The 21921-nt window shown below is 40.7% G+C and overlaps 1 protein-coding gene across 1 annotated transcript in view; it reads right to left on the bottom strand.

Moving 5' to 3' along the window:
• The window catches only part of tmod4 (tropomodulin 4 (muscle)), a 30643-nt gene extending 8982 nt beyond the window's left edge, over positions 1-21661 (bottom strand). The window contains exons 1-4 of the mRNA XM_079692901.1: positions 21507-21661; positions 8129-8305; positions 5983-6139; positions 1615-1734 (exon numbers count right to left, since the gene is read on the bottom strand). Of these exons, the coding sequence (XP_079549027.1) occupies positions 1615-1734; positions 5983-6139; positions 8129-8230 (379 nt within the window). The 5' untranslated portion in view covers positions 8231-8305; positions 21507-21661. The remainder of the gene's footprint in view (positions 1-1614; positions 1735-5982; positions 6140-8128; positions 8306-21506) is intronic.
• Positions 21662-21921: the final 260 nt, after the last annotated feature.

Genomic DNA, 21921 nt, shown 5'->3' with positions numbered 1-21921 from the left:
AATGTAAGAAGTAGAAAGTACAGGTATTTGTGTTCAAAATGTAAGAAGTAGAAAGTACAGGTATTTGTGTTCAAAATGTAAGAAGTAGAAAGTACAGGTATTTGTGTTCAAAATGTAAGAAGTAGAAAGTACAGGTATTTGTGTTCAACATGTAAGAAGTAGAAAGTACAGGTATTAGTGTTCAACATGTAAGAAGTAGAAAGTACAGGTGTTTGTGTTCAACATGTAAGAATACACAGTACAATACAGTATACACAGTTAAAGATCCGTTTAACTGAATGTGAGCTTGAGGGAACATGATAAACTGCAGCCTGAGTATCTGTGTGAGCAGTAGCTTCCCACTGGTCTGTTCTGAACAGATACAGTATCTCCCCCCCCCCCATGTTCACTCCTCCCTGTCCATCTGGCCGCGGGCCTGCTTGTTTATTTCTGTGTTGCTGAGCGTGGGGAATTGGATCCCAGCTCATGTCTGCTGGCTTTGGAGAACTGAGTCCACTGAGGGGGACAATATCAAGCTAGAACTGGGTCAGTGTGACAGAAGGACTTTTAAAAAAGAATATTGTAGGAGCCATTTCACTGAGTTTATTATAAAAGTTTTGTTTTTATTTTAATTGTTTAAAGGTCTCCTATTATGCTATTTGTAGGCATATATTATGGGTCTCGGATATATACAAATATATAAAAAACATCTCTATGATGTATTTTTCTCAAAGTACCAAACAGATGATGCATTTTAGAAGTCACTCATATCCCTCTGTTTCAGGCCTGATAGAGAAACGCTGATTCAGGCGTGATTAAATGCCATCATGTTCCAAACCACATCAAGGATTATTTCAGAAACAGTATGGAGCTCAAAGGCTTTCTCTCTTGCCGGTTATACCACAAGGTGAGTTCCTTTTTACTTCCTGCTTCTTCACACACATGCTCTCCAGTACAGGTTAGCTCTGAGTGTTAGCGATGCTAATGTAAACACCGACCAGATTACGTACAAAACAGTCGGGCATTGTTTCTGATAGGGCCGTGGGTGTAAAGCCAGCCCAACATTTCCGATAGTATGTCATATCGGACGCAAATCTGGATCAGCTCCGTTGTAGGCCCGTTTTTAGAGATTTGGGTACGGAGGAAAAGAGAGGGTTTTATTTTCTGACACTGCGTGAGTTCCCCGACACACCGGGTACACATCTTTATGTATAAAAGACATCAAAAGTGCATTTTGCATGATAGGTCCCCTTTAATATTATACATTTACTGCAGGCTTTTGTGAGGCTTTGCTTTTCTGTGTGTAATGTCGAATCAAAAACTCAGAAAATCTCACAGGAACTCAAAATATTGAAGTTACTAGAACTTGTTTTTTCAACCTGAAGTTTACAGTACTTATTGTTTTAATTATTTTCAACATTTAAGTTTACAGTCAGAATTAAATAAATATATATTCCGTATATATAACTGAACCAGATATAATATGGACAAAACATGATGTATAGAATAAATAAATAAAAAAGACATCAAAAGTGCGTTTTGCATGATAGGTCTCCTTTAAGGAAGTAGTAACATTTAGGGTCCAGTGATACTAGTACTACCATCAACTGTAGTATCATTAAAAGAGTGTCTAACCTGCGATGTCGCACATCTCAGCGTCCGTGGCGTTCTTCAGAGCCTCCTCCAGCTCCGGCTCCAGCTTCACCTGCTCGTTCTCTGGGATTTCTGCCGGTTTCTTGGCCTCAAAGGTCTTTCCTGGGGATTCAAATAAAGAAAAACACGAGTTAAGATGTAAACCTGAAGAGAAAAAGACAGAAGGACAATCAGACTTGAGAAAGAAGTAGGAGGAGAAACAAGCGGAGACGAACAGAAAGAGACTTCTGTGTTTTTATGCATCAGTCATCAAGTTTCCCAGAGTTTTTCTTTCTTGTAATCTTTATGGGGTTTTATCAGTCTGAATAGTTTGACTAAAAGCTCTGTTTGGATCATGTTTCCCCAAATACAAGTTATTCTAGCTTATCATGGATTTGTGTTTTCCACTGGAGACTAGCTTATGGTTTCTTATCTTTTTTATTCATGCTTTGATCAATCAACTTATCAATTTTGTTTGTTACAAAAACATATTCAAGGAAGGACATAGGCTGTTGTTTGAGTGATTTCCTTTCTAAGAGTCTCGCAGTGCAGGCCTTGTACGTTATTAATTATTAAAGAGGACACACTATGCTCATGTTCAAGTGTATATCAGCAGTTGGGTGTAATAATATGACTTTTGTCGGTAACGGAGTAGTGTAACACGCCACTTTTATAATTCAGTAATCACACTACAGTTACTAACATTGCCCCGACACGCGTTACTTCGCTACTTTTATAAAATCAGTCATAATCACACTGACAGACAAGAGGGGTTTCCGCCGCAGGTTTATATGTACGTAATCTGGGCGATTAGCGCGTCCACATCTCCACGTGCAGTGCTGCATAAACATGGCTGAGTCAGCGATAACTTTCGAGGGGTGGAGGTACGCCCATTATTTTGAGTTTGTCCGAAGAATAGACAGGAATGTGACGGTGAGGTGCAAACTGTGTCCAGGCCAGAAGCCGTTATCCACTGCTGCAAACACCTCGTCCAACCTCAACACCTGCAACGAACACATGCTAAGGTGAAGCTAATAGCTAAGGACCCCCGGACCCAGAGTGAGGATGTTGTGAGTGCGCCTCCGCCGACCCCGAAGCAGCAAAAATGAGAATTTGGAGGACCGGTAACCAAAGCAGAGATGGACAGGCTTGTACTGTAGCATCCTTCATAGTAGAGGAAATGTTGCCCATTTGCAAAGTGGAATCACCATCGTTCAGAGATATACTGCGCAAAATACAGATAGCAGGAGACAGAGGACAGCCATGGTCAGAGAGGAAAACATTCAGGAGCTATCTGGATCAGTCTTATGCGACAATGGAAACTGAACTAAAGAGGACATTTGAAATTTTAGCAGTCTGCGTGATCTGCCTGTAGGGAGGGGCGGGCCGGCCCTGCGAGTAAAGTAACGACTTTATGTAGAGACAGAGTAACGAAGTAGTGTAGTATATTACTTTTTTTTAGTAACGACCTCATCTCTGTATATCAGTATGTAGTGTCTCTACTTTAAAGAGTCCTCTCCTGCTGATGTTCTGGTGTATATCAGTATGTAGTGTCTCTACTTTAAAGAGTCCTCTCCTGCTGAATTTCAGATGTATATCAGTATGTAGTGTCTCTACTTTAAAGAGTCCTCTCCTGCTGATGTTCAGGTGTATATCAGTATGTAGTGTCTCTACTTTAAAGAGTCCTCTCCTGCTGATGTTCAGGTGTATATCAGTATGTAGTGTCTCTACTTTAAAGAGTCCTCTCCTGCTGATGTTCAGATGTATATCAGTATGTAGTGTCTCTACTTTAAAGAGTCCTCTCCTGCTGATGTTCAGGTGTATATCAGTATGTAGTGTCTCTACTTTAAAGAGTCCTCTCCTGCTGATGTTCAGGTGTATATCAGTATGTAGTGTCTCTACTTTAAAGAGTCCTCTCCTGCTGATGTTCAGGTGTATATCAGTATGTAGTGTCTCTACTTTAAAGAGTCCTCTCCTGCTGATGTTCAGGTGTATATCAGTATGTAGTGTCTCTACTTTAAAGAGTCCTCTCCTGCTGATGTTCAGGTTTATATCAGTATGTAGTGTCTCTACTTTAAAGAGTCCTCTCCTGCTGATGTTCAGGTGTATATCAGTATGTAGTGTCTCTACTTTAAAGAGTCCTCTCCTGCTGATGTTCAGGTGTATATCAGTATGTAGTGTCTCTACTTTAAAGAGTCCTCTCCTGCTGATGTTCAGGTGTATATCAGTATGTAGTGTCTCTACTTTAAAGAGTCCTCTCCTGCTGATGTTCAGGTGTATATCAGTATGTAGTGTCTCTACTTTAAAGAGTCCTCTCCTGCTGATGTTCAGGTGTATATCAGTATGTAGTGTCTCTACTGGGACATGTCTCCATGCTAATGTTCAAAAAGCTCTTTATTGTTCTCATACTGCCTGTGCTGCAGCACCTCTTTTCACCCTCTGTCTGAAACCAGAGCCCAGTCTGCTCTGATTAGTTAGCTGGCCAGCTCTGTTGTGATTGGTTAAACGCTAAGAGATGTCCCGCCCCTTAGCCTATCACGTACAATGTGTCGGAGCACTAGCCATTAGAATCACGCGTGTAACATAGTGATGTCTGATTCATCTGGAGGGAACTTTGTAGACCATTTACATGCAAAAAGAACTATATAACATACTACTAACTAATTAGTGCATGTGTATAAATGTGCCTATTGATTGTGTATATATAGGATTTACATATTTTATTCATATTTTTATATTTATTTGTATTTTTGTTTTCAGGATTGTGTGAAACGGCATTTCGATCCCTCTGTCTGTACACACAAACTGAAGGATTGACAATAAAGTTGACTTGGTAGAGGAAAGGGAAAAGCCCAAATAGCATAAAAGGGTTTCTTAAAATCTGCATCAAGCAACAGTTCACGCCCCAGCAGGAACTACAGTGCCAATATCCTTAGGCAAATTATTTCCTGGAAGGCCTTGGCGTGTCAGCCTGTAACGGCCCATCCACACAGCAGCGTGCGCTGTCGCTTGCCGGCGGGCGCGTCTGAAACTCGACCAACAACCAATCACATGAATCTCCCGCCCCTGACACACAAGCAGCGGTTCGATTGGCTAGAGCTTGTACTGGCATATGATTCGATTGGCTGACGCTTCTGCCGAGGCTTCAGAAGTTAAACATTGCTCAACTTTTGCGGCGAGCCATGCCAGCAAAGCTCCGCGTCGCTTCCCACAATGCAGTTCGGCGAAAAGTGACGTCACCCCATTCAAAGTGAATGGGGAAGCTTTCAACGCACGCCGCTGTGTGGACGGGCCGTAAGAGTTTGATGGAAATGGCCCGAAAACTCAGTGATCTGCAGAAACCCCACACACAGACTGAAACTCTGAGCAGTGGAGCATCACAGAGTCAAACCCTGAACAGCTGAGTGAGGGAGAAGGACAGCCTCTATAGGGATTTAACTCACTAACAGTTAGTCCTTGTTTATATTATCTTTGCTTTTAAAATTCCATTTTCGAATAAGTTTCTGCTGCACTATTTCTTAATGCTCTGAATGTCTTTCACTTTTGTAAAGCACTTTGAATTGCCTTGTGTTGAAAGGTGCTGGATAAACAAACTTGCCCTGTTGTTGCATTAAAATGACTTAAATGTAATCTGTTGTGGCAGGATGTCTGCACTAGGGCTGCACAATGAAACAAGACTGAATCAAAATCACAACATGGATCAATGCAATACCCAAATTGCAGTAATAGGAATATTGGTCAAAGCTAAATATATGAAAATATCTGAATGAAGTATAGTGGAGCTTCAGAGAAGTCATGGTATTCTACAGACTTCATAAGGACACATCTGTGTTTGGTGCATATAGTGTCGTGGCTTCCTTCCTGGTTTTTCCATCAAGCCACTAGACGCCTTCAACAGACATTTCTAACTAGTTTTCTTTCCTTTACATTACTTACAGTTGAAGAGTTGCTTGGCCTCCGATGGTAAACTTTAGATGATATTATTCGATGTGTTTGCTCAAAATAAAATAACGTACTTTTACACATGCAACAAAGAAAATAAGTCTTTACAATATTCAAAACAAAAAGGCAAAACTCAAATAAAATAACAAACAACTTAGGTGTTCTTTCTTTCTTGATAAGGCTTATATAACTTAATAACTTAAAGGGTATTTGAATGGTTAAAAACGGCGCCTCGAGGGGGTCTTTCTGACACACAGCCCATCACTTTAGAGGAGGCACCGTGGGAATTGTAGTCTTTTATAGTGTGTTGACTACAGACGTCACAATTAGGTGGCCTTTCTTATAAAAACAAAATACTGGCTCTAACATATAGTCTTAACATTTTAGTGTGCAAAATCACTGAAAATAATCTCAATGTTCAGCTCTGACCTTTCTTCTGCCCGGTGAAGGGCACCAGGTCCTCTTTGTCCTCGATCTCCAGCGCCTCCTTCTCCAGGTGCTGCTGCAGCGCGTCGCGGTCGTACGTCCCCGTCGGGCCCTTCTTCGTCTGGTCGCGCTGCCGGAAGCCTGCAGGCAGCATGGCATTCTGGGAGAACAAGTGGTCAAATGTTATGTTGATGTGGTATTAAAACCAGGGAACATGAGAGGATGGATTCAGTGAAGGAGGGATGGAGTGGATCGAAAATGTTTTCGACACATCACTAATTTGTATCCTTTTTTTATTACTGATTCACTTTTATTTCTTCAATGCACCACTTAAAGAGTTGTGTTGTTTTAACCTGTTAAGCCCTGAGCCTGTTTTTCAGGTCTAAGGCTCGAAAATGACATTCCCAGAACAAATGACCATATCTTCCCTTCTAAAAGGAGTACATTAATAATCTTTTTTCTCAAAGCAATGATAAACCTGTGAGTTGGATGTAGAAAAGTCAGAATCAATATAGATTTTTTGAATTTTAATGTCATTTAAAAATGTATAGTGTCCGTCCAAACATTTTTTTTTACTTATAGTGAAAACCATCCTTGAATGATGGGTTAGTAGACTAAAAGCTTTAGGAATCCAAACTATAAGATATAATAAGTACCCTGTATCAAGATTGATGCAAAACAAGTTACATTTGACCTTTTTAGAGAGATTCAGAAAAAACAAACACTTATGGGGTCATTTGGGTGCATTTTCCATATCTCTGGAAGTTACGATAAGTAATAAGGGTATTTTTACCTTGAGTTCTAAGTGCGTTAGCTTTTTTTTGCTCAGGGCTAATTTAGACGCTTCTTGTGAGACTTGTGCTTTGTTTCGTGGTTCATATCTTCAGTTAGCTGAGTCTCTAACCGTTAAGTGAGTATGACACATTAATAGATTTTTAAATATTGAGAAGCCCTGAGAAGTTTCGTGAAAAAACTACCCGCCAGACCCGGATTAGGGGCCTCTCGGGCTTAACAGGTTAAGGGAGAAATGTTTGTATAAAACTCTTTAGTTGCATGTAGTTCTGCAGTTACCAGTTAAGGCAGTTTGCTGTATATAATCGTTGCATACATATGTTTTAGTTTTTAAGATGTTATAATATACATTGTATTCATCCAAAACTGACAACCTGTATCACAAACTATGGAAACACGTGGGTGGGCGATCGTGTGCAAAGGTTGTCTGAATCATGTTCTGTTACCATTTTAATTTGGTAAACCTTGTTATGGCAACACTTGCTTTGACTGAGTGCCGCTTGATTTCACTTCAATTGATCTTTTGCCCCTTGCTGCCCTCTTCTTGTATTCGACCCATTTAATCACCGGAGGAGAGACAACTCAGTGCTCTCTCATGGTGAGCGTCTTTGTTTCGCTTTAAGTATTCGATTCATCTACAACATCTTAAAGTGGACCTATCATGCTACATTTGAATAATATAGTGTAGGACCATACCTATATAAGGCATATTTATACTTTTTATTTTTCAAAATACAAACAGATCATGCATTTTAGCCATTCCTCACTTCGCTCAATTTAACACTGTCTTTGCATGGGCTGATTCTGTGAGAACAGCACCATCTACAGGCCTGGCATATGTACTACAGCGTCTCCAGCGCTTTCCAACGGCTATGTCCATGGCTGTCTCCTCCTGATTGGTGAAGTTGGCCCAATAGCCATAGCGCCACTTCTGTGATGTCATAGAAGTGTTCAAATCTGGATTTGGGTATGGAGACGTACAAAAGTGCATTTTGCATGATAGGTCACCTTTAAGCATGTTAGTCGACTAAGACCTTCCTTATTCTACAACAGCCCTAATGGTCATTTCTGCAATAATAGACTCTAACAATCTTTCAATTTTGATCTGAATGACTTATGATTATTACATTGTGAGAAAAACTCTTGCTAGAGTGGTGCAAATAAATATAAAATAATATTCAGATTCTGCAGATTCTGACTCTTATTTTATTTGATATTGCAAATGATTAATTCTCACATTCATATTCATATTTAAAGTTTATAAATATAAAATCATTTTCTGACCCTGTGGCATTGGATAGAGAGACCCGAAGCCGCCCACATGTGCAGATTGAGAGAAATAAAATATGTCTTGTACCTCGGGGTCCATTTCCTGCAGCTCGTACTCCAGCTGGTCCATCTCGGCGGCGCTGAGGCCCTTCAGGAGGGCGTCCTCATCGATGTCCCGGGGATCCGACATGACTCCTGGTGCTCTGGCTCACACACACACACACTCACTCACACACACCAGCGCACACCCCTGGGCAAGAGTGCACTGTGGGAGAAAGGAGAGAGGAGGGGGGGTCAGAGTTTGTTTTGCACTTTGGAGTCGTGTGTCCACTTGCTCAAAGCACCCTATTTATAAAGTTATCTTGTCAGTGTCATGTAGGAATGAATCCAGATTTTATTTTAATTTCATGTTGCACATTCGTTCATAAAAATCATATTGGTGACTTTTATATTTGATCTATATTGCATCATATAGCATTGCAATGTTACTGGGTGTCATAGATAGATAGATAGATAGATAGATAGATAGATAGATAGATAGATAGATAGATAGATAGATAGATAGATAGATAGATAGATAGATAGATAGATAGATAGATAGATAGATAGACAGATAGATAGATAGATAGATACTTAATCGTATTGCACTTACAGTATTAAACAGATACTGTATTCAAATCATATTGTATTGAGTATCTTTCAGCTCATGGTCAGCACATGTATAGTTAATTAGGACTCCAGGGCGCTCCCAAGTTTTCCTTTCCTTTCCATGCCTTTGTCCTTATTCTACCTGGGGACCCCCTGGAGTCCCACTGTCCTTTCCAAACAGTGTCAGATCCTTCAATGAGCTTATCTCCTGTCTGATCCACAGAGCTTTAATAATGGACGATAATAATAGATGCATTTCCAATAACAAGTGTGCAATACTCAGGAGAGTGTCTGTGTCACTGTGCCTCCAGGACACACGCTAACACACTTCATTGTTCAACTTAAAGGTCACCTATTAGCAAAATCCACTTCTTCATGTCTCTTCTACATCAACATGTGTCCCCTCTTCTTCATGTCTCTTCTACATCAACATGTGTCCCCTCTTCTTCATGTCTCTTCTACATCAACATGTGTCCCCTCTTCTTCATGTCTCTTCTACATCAACATGTGTCCCCTCTTCTTCATGTCTCTTCTACATCAACATGTGTCCCCTTTTCTCCATGTCTCTTCTACGTCAACATGTGTCCCCTCTTCTTCATGTCTCTTCTACATCAACATGTGTCCCCTCTTCTTCATGTCTCTTCTACATCAGCATGTGTCCCCTCTTCTTCATGTCTCTTCTACATCAACATGTGTCCCCTCTTCTTCATGTCTCTTCTACATCAACATGTGTCCCCTCTTCTTCATGTCTCTTCTACATCAACATGTGTCCCCTCTTCTTCATGTCTCTTCTACATCAATATGTGTCCCCTCTGTGGAAAGAGACTCTGAAAGTTTCAGGAACGAAGATTCTCTCTCTTTTTGATCCATTTCTATAAAAACCTGTCTGAAAATGAGCTGATCAGATTTTGGCCCCTTTATGATGTCATAACGATGTTTTGTCTTGTGTAACCATTAGCCAATCAGCAACCAAGGTAACCCCCCCCCCCCCCCCCACTTTATCACCTGAATCTCCTCCTAGAGCACCATTGAGTTCTTTGTAACCAAATGTGTCTCAGAGGGGCGTGGGGAGGGGCTCCTTATTTTCATCTCAAGTAACAGACAGATAATCAGCACTTTGGAAACAGGGCTGAAACAGAGGGGATTATGGGTAATGCTGCAATGATCTGTTTGGTGTTTCAGCCAATCAGAGACTCTGATAGTTCTGTATATATCTGAGACCTGTGATATATTGATGAAAAACAGTGTAGTAGTGGACCTTTAAAAACCCACAAGAGGAGAGAAACAACCCACTGACGTGCGGCTGTTTGACAAACGAGGAGGTGGAGAAGTGAAGGAAAGAGGGTCTTTGTAACTCTAAACCTTTAGCTCACCACACAGCAAACTAAGAATAGCAGAATGCAGAGAGCAGAGGGGTGGAAAGTGCAATCCCTTATTTATCATTGACGGACACTCGTTTAGTGGACACACCCGAAACATATCTGCACCCGTGTGATGAGGGGCAAAGAGCAGCGAGTTCTAGCAGAGCCATCGAACTGGGAAATGAAGTCCCACAGCGAACACTCTGGTCAGAGTAAGCGTAATGCAGCTATCAGGTTTGTGAGATTTCATGTTTTCGGGCCAGATTTCATCCCAACTTGGCCAGATGAAGAAAACCCATCACAGCTCAGGTCACAGAATGTGTTTTCATTTATCCAGTGTGCTTTTACCAGTGTGATGGCAACAAGAGTTCATGTTTTCTACAGCGTGCAGCTTTTTTCTACAAAAATACATTATCACGTTTATGCTCAGGGGCTTATTTAGTTACACAGGCCATTTTCAATTTGTACTTAAGAAGGACATAAATTGAACTGAGTGTTGGGGATGACCTAAGACAAGAAGCCTATAATATGTTCTCCTTAATACTTCACTGTAAAGTCCAACCAGTTATCCCTGTTAGCAGTCAAAATATAGACACAAGGAAGTGGACAAGGTTATTGAAACGTCAACTATTATTTTGTGTATAACCGTTTTAAAACCTTCAGTTGGGCGTTTCGGTCGTCTCCATCTTGTCTTTTGGGGATGTGAAAGTTACACGAAAGAGTGGAGCTAAGTACAAACGACAACAACGCATTACAACTAACTCTCATTAAAGGAAAATGCACTATTAAAGTTGAACAAAAAAGACACGGACAACACTCGAAACGAAACAACTAGAGATGTCACGTGATCGGGGATCGGAGCCGATCACGTGATTTTCAAAAGATCGGAATCGGGAGAAAAAAATCGGGGATCGGGATTTTTTTTTATTTTATTTTTTTTTATAAATACTTTTATTTATATTTTTATTCAATGTTACAAAACAAAAATGACCATGTTCAAGTCTTAAAGTCATCCTGAGGCTTTAGTTTTGGTTTCAAATTACAGAACACCATGTATGTGTTGCTTCTTTGGGGCTTGTTTTCATAGACCTGGTTACTTATTTCTCTCAGATCTGGCAACAGAGTGGGCGCAGTGTCTAATTGTAGCAGTAAGCTAACGAGTACTGATAAGCTTTATTTTGTTTTGATCCAATGCTGCACAACTGAACTGATCCAATGCTGCTGTGAAAGAAATAAGCTATATCCATGTTGGATAGAATATCCAATTTAAATAAAAAAATAACCTTAAGTGACAACTTGAATGCTTTTTTTTGTCTTAATGCATTGCATAAAGATCGGATCGGGAAAAATCGGTATCGGCAAATTGTCCAAATCAAATGATCGGAATCGGATCGAGAGCAAAAAAAGGTGATCGGGACATCCCTAAGAAGAAGTGACGTTAGCGGCTCCCTCAGGGACTTATTCCGGTGTGAACGCGATTTACTAGATAGTTCCAGGAAATAAAAGTTCTGGGGAACTATTCCTGGGAAAAATACTTGGTGTGAAAGCGCCTATTGATATCAATTGAGTCATTGAATACTTTTTTTACTTCAAATACACACATAGTTGTCAAAAAGTGTCTGGTATTGAACACAAACCTGGAAACCACAAAGCTATTAGGATTTTAAATGTGTCGAATTTTCATTTCCAGCTTTAATGATAATATAAAACCGAATGTAAATTGTCATTAAAACTAAATAATACTTTGTTTGTGTGTTTGTGGTGTCAACGTTACTACTTCCTGTACAAAATTAAGGTTGTTTAAAGTTCTGTCAAACCAAAGTCAAAGATCTTTGTTTGACAACAGTCCTCTGTTCCTGACTCACACACTGTGACCGTCCGTCACCTCGTTCCTCTCAAGGTATACACCTGTTTGGCTGGAGTCACTGATCAGATTACATTTTATTAGAAAGGACACACACACACACGCACGCACACACGCACACACACACACACACACACACGCACACACACACACACACACACGCACGCACGCACGCACGCACACACACACACACACACACACACACACACACACACACACACACACACACTCCGTTTCATGTCTTGTGACCATCTACCACATGATACAAACCATACTGTATGCCCGATCAAACAATGGCTGGTAATGAATTAAAAAATGACAAAAGTAGACAAATGTTTTCTCCAAAAACAAAACCATTCATGATTGGTATACAAATATAACGCCCATTATTGGGATATTAACCAAACAAACACAACACCTTGCTAGAATACAACAAATACAGCTCAAGATATCAATACAGATATTGATGCAATATTTGTAGAAGGGTTGGCTGCAGCGAGCCGTTTAGTGGAGAAAGTGAATACTGCTGAATACACATACTTTACAGAGATGCTGTATGCGAAACTAATGTGAGTTTGGAAAATTGCACAGTATTTTTCTATTTTAGTAGACCTCAACAATGGAATTATGATCAGTGGAAATGGCCATGACACCTCTCCTTTAAATTCCAAATACTTGTTGGGAGGTGAAAATAGAGTCTGTTACCATTACCGTTCACAGCTTAGATTGATTACCCCTTGGATTATGAACATGATGATTTCATACAGGATTTATTGGGTTAGGTTTAGGGTGATACCAAATTGGGAACATTTTTTCGTTAGAGCAGCATTGCTAATCATTTGAAACTTAAAAAGAGTAGGAAATAAAAAAAAATTAAGTTGACCGGGAAAGATACAAATCTGTAAACTATCAGACACTATGAAGGGCCAACATCACAGCTAACACAGTTTAAAAGAAGGACATTATTTACATGAAGTGTGTGAGGAGTGGCATATAAATGAAGTATACATGTAAAAAGTACAGTGTGAAGATAGACATGCATGTTAGCTCTGTAAAATATTCAGCTTGCTGCTGTAAGCTGGCAGCTCCTTCCCGACGCCGTGTGGCTCTAACGCGTAAATCCTACGACAAAAACACCGGATCAGAGAGGAAGACTGAGGAGATTTAAAGGATGAGAGGAAGGAGGCTGAAGCTCAAAGGACCAGGAGGAGGATAAACTGCACTCACTTTCTGTGTGTGTGTGTGTGAGAGAGAGAGAGAGAGAGAGAGAGAGAGAGAGAGAGAGAGAGAGAGAGAGAGAGAGAGAGAGAGAGAGAGAGAACGAGAGAGAGAGAGAGAGAGAGAGAGAGAGAGGGAGAGAGGGATGGATGGATGGATGGATGGATGGGTGGGTAGATGGATGGATGGATGGATGGGTAGATGGATGGATGGATGGGTAGATGGATGGAGGGATGGATGGTGGATGGATGGATGGATGGATGGGTGGGTAGATGGATGGATGGATGGATGGGTGGGTAGAGGGATGGATGGATGGATGGATGGATGGATGGATGGATGGATGGATGGATGGATGGATGGGTAGATGGATGGATGGATGGATGGATGGATGGATGGATGGGTGGGTGGGTAGATGGATGGATGGATGGATGGATGGATGGATGGATGGATGGGTAGATGGATGGAGGGATGGATGGATGGATGGGTAGATGGATGGATGGATGGATGGATGGGTGGGTAGATGGATGGATGGATGGGTGGGTAGATGGATGGATGGATGGATGGGTAGATGGATGGAGGGATGGATGGATGGATGGGTAGATGGATGGATGGATGGATGGATGGATGGGTGGGTAGAGGGATGGATGGATGGATGGATGGATGGATGGATGGATGGATGGATGGATGGATGGATGGATGGATGGATGGATGGATGGATGGATGGATGGGTAGATGGATGGATGGATGGATGGATGGGTGGGTAGATGGATGGATGGATGGATGGATGGATGGATGGATGGATGGATGGATGGATGGATGGATGGATGGATGGATGGATGGATGGATGGATGGATGGATGGATTCTCTCTTCACAGAAGCAGAAGTGTGTTCAGACATTAAAATACAATACTTTAAATACTTTAAAAAGTGGAGTGGCTGTGGCTCAGTGGATAGTGTGCTGGACTTCGAATCAGGGGATAGCAAGTTTGAGTCCCACTGCAGTCAGCATGTCGTTGTGTCCCTGGGTAAGACAATTCACCTCCAATTGCTCCTGTGGGGATTGTCCACAGTACTGAATGTATGTAAGTTGCTTTGGATAAAAGCGTCTAACAAATGACATGTAATGTAATGAATAAGAGAATTAACAATTAAATGAAAAATATTATATAAAATACAAAATATTCTGGATGATTAAATAAAAAGTCAAAAATACTACCGGATCCAAAACACTACAGGTCTTTTATAAAAAAGGCGAAACACAAACTATGTAGCAGTGAGTTCTCTGCCAGCTTGGACCACACTAAAAAGTATAATCAAAATGAATTATGTTTTGTAGGATTTCCCTAACTGTCCCTCAGCAAAGTAATGTTATTTCTTAAAGTATTTTCAAGTCAAAGGCTCCAGTTCAAGTGAAGCCACAACAAGTCATCGATGCCGTCACATTTTGAAGTGACTGTTATTTTGCTGTTGTGCCTTTTATGTATGCCTCCTAATGTGCACGTATAAATGTGTCTATGTTGATTATGTATGTGTGTGTATAAGTGGTATAAGTGGGTGTACATGTGTGTATATATGTATATCTTGTTATTTCAATATATCTTTGTACTTTTTCATCTTCGGGATTGTGGGAAACATTATTTCGATCTCTCTGTCTGTACACACAAACTGAAAGATTGACAATAAAGTTGACTTTGGCCAGTAGTGTTAATGTTGTTAATTCAACTCTAAACTCTTCCAATTAGGCCAAGTCATGTGACTCAAATCCACACCTCTGGTAAGCAGTGAGATAAAACCAAATATTTTAGATTCAAAACTTCAAGCGTTCTCATTTGGAGGGCCATTCCCTTAGAGCAGCAGTTCACAACCCTTTTCAACTCAGGGCCCACTTAAGAATCTAAAAATGTTCGCGGCCCACATTCAACCATAAACAATACGGAGGCTAAATTAAGTTCAGATTGGTCGATTCAGAACATGTGACACATTGTTAATCCAGTAGAAAAGACCGCTGTCAAGGACTGTAATGACCGTTGCTAAGGAGGATCGAGAAAGAGAAAGGAAAGGAGGTTCAAAAAATAAATAAAATAATGAATATAATGAAATGTTTCCACACAAATCATAATGTTTTGCAAATTATTTGGCGGCCCACTTGCAATGCCTTCGCTGGTTGGGAACTGCTGCCTTATGGCGCATTTCCACTGCAGGGCCTCGCTCGGCTTAGTACGGTATAGTTAAGCCTTGGTAGGCCAGGCTCACTTTATGCTGCGTTTCCATTAGTTTAGTAGCTGGGGCAGTAACTATAGTAACGCAGTGTAGGCAGAGCCGTGACGTCATCTTCAATGCCAAACACAAAACCAACATCAGCCGTTAGCTGTTAGCCCTCAGAGCTCACAGCTCCTCATATCTGTTCAGAAACTAGACAAAAGTTAAACAAGTACAAACCACAGACTGTCTGTGTCATGGAGAATACAGTCGCTGGTTTATTTATGTTTGTAGGCCGTTGTTGTGAGTGTGGACGGTCGGAGCATATACTGCGTTAGCTTAGCCAATCTCCATTTAGAAAACACGCATTTTAAAAGGTGTCTCGCCTGCCGTCTGTCTGCAGACTTGTCAAAGCATTCATTCATGGTTTTTACTAACCGGTATCAGTATGTTGTTACTTCGGCATCACTTTGAAACGTGTATTACAATTAAATCATTGTTCATGTTCATTGTGTTGTAGTTGTAGCCACTCACGTCATTAGTTTAGCATATTCAGCCCGGTTGTTGACCCGGAAAGAACCACGATTTTGGAGGGCCAGAAAAACTGTGAAAAGGTAGCCCTGAGCCGGAACTACCCCTAGTGGAAACACAACAAAAAACGGGCCGGGTTTGGCACGGCACGCTTAAACCGTGCTACGCGCTGCAGTGGAAATGCGCCATTAGAGAATGATCAAATCAATTGGAGCCGCCCTATAGAGAGCAGCCTGTGAATTATCCAGTGAATGTATGCGACCCAGTGTCCGTCCAAACGAGTCTCATGTGAATATCTTGCAGTCAAGCCTTTGATCCGTGCTTATGTTGCGTTAAATACACGTCTGTCTTCTTACACTCGAGCTAAGTGTGAGCGCTCAGACAACTGCGGACCATCAGCCTGCCAGTCAAGGAACTGGGAACAAAATACTTTGACCTACACATATTTAGATGGAGACGTTGGTTTAAAGTTATAACTGTACGTCTCCTCTTGTAGCATGCTAAAATAATTACACATCCAAATGTAATCAATATTGTTGTATCTTGTATATTATATAAATTGTGGAAAATGGTACACATTTAAACTTCCTATGTTCATATACATGTATTTATACCGCTTTATTTAATCTTTTATTGGACATTTTCTTTTAATTCTTATCTTTAAATACATTTTTATTTTAAAATATGATTTGTTGTGTACATTCTTAATTTCAGGAAACCCAAGTGCCCTTTGAAAAATGAAGTATTCTGATTCTGCCTTTAATTCTGAGGGACTATTTCCTGTCAGCAGTCCAATATAAACTAGTAGTCAAAATAACTGCATGGGCTTTGGCAGATAACAGGAAGTGACACCCTGATAAACATCCAGACCCAACATTGTGTTTTCATTGTTTTGACATTTCATTTGGCTCGTTCCACACGCTCCGCCCGACCACAGCAGAAACAGCCCGTGTGTTCGTGAACGAGCGTCTGTCACCAGAAGGATTTCTATACAAACCACAACAAACGGAGAGTGGAGCAGCGAGGCGGCCGACAGCTGGCTTTCTTTTTAGGATTAAATCTCATCCTGCAGTAGCTGTCTTTATGAGATCCGTGACATGAGCTAAGCTTGGTTATAAACTACAGTCCATGGTCATAAACGTATGTCTCCATTTTATTGGGGTGGTTAATGGCAGCTACTGTATATCTTTAGGTATTAATACCCCACCTGAAAGAGTGCCAGGTCTGATTCGTCCCTCATGTGTGACATAAATCTAACGTTCAAAATTAGTTTTGACTTCTGGTTCCCTCGTATAATAGTCAGTCAATTATGTTTTTGGTTAGAAGGCTAAAATAACGTCTGTGGTTAAAACAAGCTGAAGATATTTGTTATATCACGTCAGTAAATAACCCACTGGTGGAGGTGGCTAACTAGAGACTGAATGAAACCATTAAATGTCACCACGCCGAACATTAGCCGCCTATAGCTTGACGGTTGTGACGTGAAGTCATGTGACGTAGTTTGTTTAAAGCCTACATTTGTTTACGTGTGGTGTTTGCATACATGCGTCAACTTTTATAAATATAGAGATGATCCTGCTGGACCAGATGTGTACGTATCATAAACGTGTGTTTGCCAAACAACTTTTTTATGCAGTATTCTGAAATCCAATGGAAGAAAAACATTGCTTATTCCGGGTCGGCCTACGAAAAGACAACACCCCTGCTGTCAACTCCAGAAAAAGCACATGGAGTCATGTTTGACCCGGACACGTTACCTACTTGTGACTCTTCTTAGCAAGTCAGATCAGAATGTGTCATCATTACCACAAGAATAATTAATTAATGTTGCATTCTCCTGCAACAAATGCCTTAGGGCTGAGTTAATTGATCGTTAAAAATGACAGTCAGCGTGAACTAACTTTTGCCTATTTGCATTCAAGGTAACAATTCACCTTTTAAAATGGTGCGGTTCTTCTGTTGTGTGACGTAAGGCAACCTCTTCTTTTGTTTTTTAAGATTATTTTAGCCAGGTCGCTTCAGAGGACGGACCAAAGTGAACTCTGACCTATCATTCCTTCACATCGGAGCAGCTGATCACCCAAACACATGCTTTCGCAGAGGTCCAATTGTATAGGAGGCAGAGAGTATGTTGGGATTGTAATTTGACTGTACCTTCATTGTGTTTGGGGTTGTATCGTCATAAATTACAGCTAACATGTCAGAAATCTCATGGAGCAAATGTTTCCTCCAACAGGGGCTCCAGCAGCTGCTCTGTTTATCACCGTCTCCAACCATCTGTTACCATTTGTTTTTCCACTTTGGTCACAGCAGTTAAAGAGTTCAGAGAGGTCTGATACAGGAAATGTCTAATCTTTAAAAACACACGGATTTTAGTAAAGATGGGCAGCGGTGGGAAGTGACTAAGTACATTTACTCAAGTGCAATTAAGAGATACTTGTACTTAACTTGAGTATTTCCATGTTATGCTGCTTTTTACTTCGACCCCACTACAGTTCAGAGGTACATGGTGTACTTTTACTCCACTCCATGTATTTAATACCTTTAGTTACTTCACAGATGTGGATGAGTGATGTGAAATATAATCAAGTGTTAAATCAGACTTTAGTTCCACCTGGAGTAAATCCACCAGCTACCCTGCAGTATACAAAGTCATTCAAACTAGCTGCTCCTTTACCAGCTTTGAGAACACTTTACTGATCAATCATTATAAAACATATCATATCTATTATTCTGAAATGGATCAATCTGCATAATCACTACTTTTACTGTCTTTCACTATATTTTGATGAGAATACTTTTCTACTTTCACTTGAGGAACATTTTGAATGCAGGACTTTTACTGTAACAGATTATTCCTACACTCTGGTACTTCTACTTTTACTCAAGTACAAGATCTGAGTACTTCTACTTTTACTCAAGAACAAGATCTGATTACTTCTACTTTTACTCAAGTACAAGATCTGAGTACTTCTACTTTTACTCAAGTACAAGATCTGAATACTTCTACTTTTACTCAAGTACAAGATCTGAATACTTCTACTTTTACTCAAGTACAAGATCTGAGTACTTCTACTTTTACTGAAGTACAAGATCTGAGTACTTCTACTTTCACTCAAGTACAAGACCTGAGTACTTTTACTTTTACTCAAGTACAAGATCTGAGTACTTCTACTTTTATTGAAGTACAAGATCTGAGTACTTCTACTTTCACTCAAGTACAAGACCTGAGTACTTCTACTTTTACTCAAGTACAAGATCTGAGTACTTCTACTTTTACTGAAGTACAAGATCTGAGTACTTCTACTTTCACTCAAGTACAAGACATGAGTACTTCTACTTTTACTCAAGTACAAGACCTGAGTACTTCTACTTTTATTGAAGTACAAGATCTGAGTACTTCTACTTTCACTCAAGTACAAGACCTGAGTACTTCTACTTTTACTCAAGTACAAGACCTGAGTACTTCTATTTTTACTCTAGTACAAGATCTGAGTACTTCTACTTTTACTCAAATACAAGATCTGAGTACTTCTACTTTTACTCAAGTACAAGATCTGAGTACTTCTACTTTTACTCAAGTACAAGATCTGAGTACTTCTACTTTCACTCAAGTACAAGATCTGAGTACTTCTACTTTTACTCAAGTACAAGATCTGAGTACTTCTACTTTCACTCAAGTACAAGATCTGAGTACTTCTACTTTTACTCAAGTACAAGATCTGAGTAGTCCTACTTCTACTTTTACTCAAGTACAAGATCTGAGTACTTCTACTTTTACTCAAGTACAAGATCTGAGTACTTCTACTTTTACTCAAGTACAAGATCTGAGTACTTCTACTTTCACTCAAGTACAAGATCTGAGTACTTCTACTTTTACTCAAGTACAAGATCTGAGTACTTCTACTTTTACTCAAGTACAAGATCTGAGTACTTCTACTTTCACTCAAGTACAAGATCTGAGTACTTCTACTTTTACTCAAGTACAAGATCTGAGTAATTCTCCCGCCTCTGAAGATGGGTAAAAGTCTGCGTGGAAAAAGGCACTTAATTTGGAAACACGTCCAATAAAATCCTGAGCATGTGCGCTTGTTCAATGTCTTCTTCTCCTCGTCCAATAGGAGCTTCTATGTGAAAGTTAAAGCACCGAGCGAAGCAGCAGAGGAGTTACTGTGTGTTTTATAAGTCAAAGACCAGAACAAGGGTTTGGATTTCAGTGACAGAGGTTATACACTCATAAATGCTCGGGGATGATTTACACTCTGCTTCTGTGCCAAGGCGTCTGCTTTTACTGGAGCAGAAAATACACTTTGAGGTTATTTCTCTCAGATCCGGCGATCTTTGTTGGGTGGAGAGGTCTATTTGTTTTTATGCAATGGTAGCAGAAGTTGTTTTAAATGCCACCGATAGCTCAGAAGATGTGTCACCATCCGCAGGTCGCCTTCTCCACGTCTTACCGCCAAAGTGTAACATTCCCAATCTGCCCTCGGCTTAATTTTAGCTTCACAAGTCAGCTACTTCCAGCCGTGCGAATACTCCCCAGCTTAGGTTGCTCGCTCCTTGAAACTGTGCAACTATTTGAGGCCCAGAGAACAGCTCGGTTGCAAGTTTAAAAGTTTAATTTGAAATAACGAATAGTCCACCCATTTGGAACGGCTGTGAAACGATGCCAAAGATATTTTTCTGTTTCTCAATACACTCACTGTAATTGAGTTGAATCTGCAGTAAAGTCATATCTAGTTAATTACCTCAGCAAACCATTTAGCAACAAAAGAGGCTGCTATTTTTCTTATAAAGTGTGTGGAGACCAAACCAGAGCCAAAAAGAGAGTGGATATTGGACTACCATTCATCTGGTACACAAACAAGGCACTATGAAACCTATAGGGCCGTTTGAAGGTGTTTGATTGTATTCTTAAGCACCATGCTAGTGCCAAGAGAGCCGCTTGGGATCATTGGCTTCATAAGGGGGAATTTAGTCAAGAGAAACGTCCATCAAGGTTTAACTGCTGCACAGCACTCATGCAGATACTCGAAGAAGCAACAAGTGGAATTGTTTTTCTGTAAATCAATAAAACAAGGCATTGTAACTGAGACGATTCGGCAAAAAAGGTCAAATCTACATAACAAGCAGGCACCCGAAGGAGTCAGTCCCCCAAAAGACAGTTTAATCCAGCGACAGATACTCAAACGAGGGAGGGCGAATTTAAACCCTTCTCCACGGTTTTCCACTCTGCAGCCCACTGAGAAAACATCTCCAAATCCCCTGTGATGAATTAACGGGCCGGCATTGAGCAGCTATTGGACGGCTTAACCCCTCCACATGCCACACTGATGGCTTCATTTGAGCGACAGTATTTCAGTTTTCCTCTGACCCCCAGCAGGGTGTCAGAGTTTCGGCACGGAAACTCATGTCAGCGTGAAAATTCAAATAAGTCCAATTGAGCATCAAAGTCGCCAAACTCCAGCATGAAACATTTGATTTTTGGGACGACGATTAACGCACTCATCCTGCAGCTTTGTCCCGTGTCAAATCCAAAGTCACACACATGACGGCCTTTCCCCTTTAAAGATTAAAGTGTGGATCATTCCAGCAGGAATATCCCAATCAAACACACAGAGACACAGAAGCAGCCTCTCACCTACCTTCACAGAAGCGCAGTGCTGAAGCCCCTCGGCAAGGCAGTTAGAAACCAGAGAAAGTTATTTCTTGTTCCTCTTCTCCCCCCTCCTCTCTCTCTTTCTCTTTTTCTCTCTCTCTCTCTCTCTCTCTCTCTCTCTCTCTCAGGCTTGCTATGCTGAGACAGGCATACTGACGCTCAGCGCTTTGAGAAGTCAGCATTTAATTATTTGGGCTGATTGAGAGAGGAGGGGGAGTGGGAGAGAGTTACATAGAGAGAGAGAGAAGTGGGGCATGAACTCATGTGTTCATCTGTCACTCGATTAGACCTGTCAGACAGGAAGAGGGAAGGCTGACCTCTAGTGGTTTGAGCTGAGATTCACCTTTATTCTTTGAATACTCTTTTTATTGTCATTTTTGTAAACATTCAGACATGACATA

Source organism: Notothenia rossii (assembly GCF_949606895.1).
Source record: "Notothenia rossii genome assembly, chromosome: 7".
In the NCBI taxonomy this organism is placed as follows: domain Eukaryota; kingdom Metazoa; phylum Chordata; class Actinopteri; order Perciformes; family Nototheniidae; genus Notothenia; species Notothenia rossii.
Note: the sequence above shows the minus strand (reverse complement) of the source record. Positions and strands in the feature narration are given on the sequence as shown.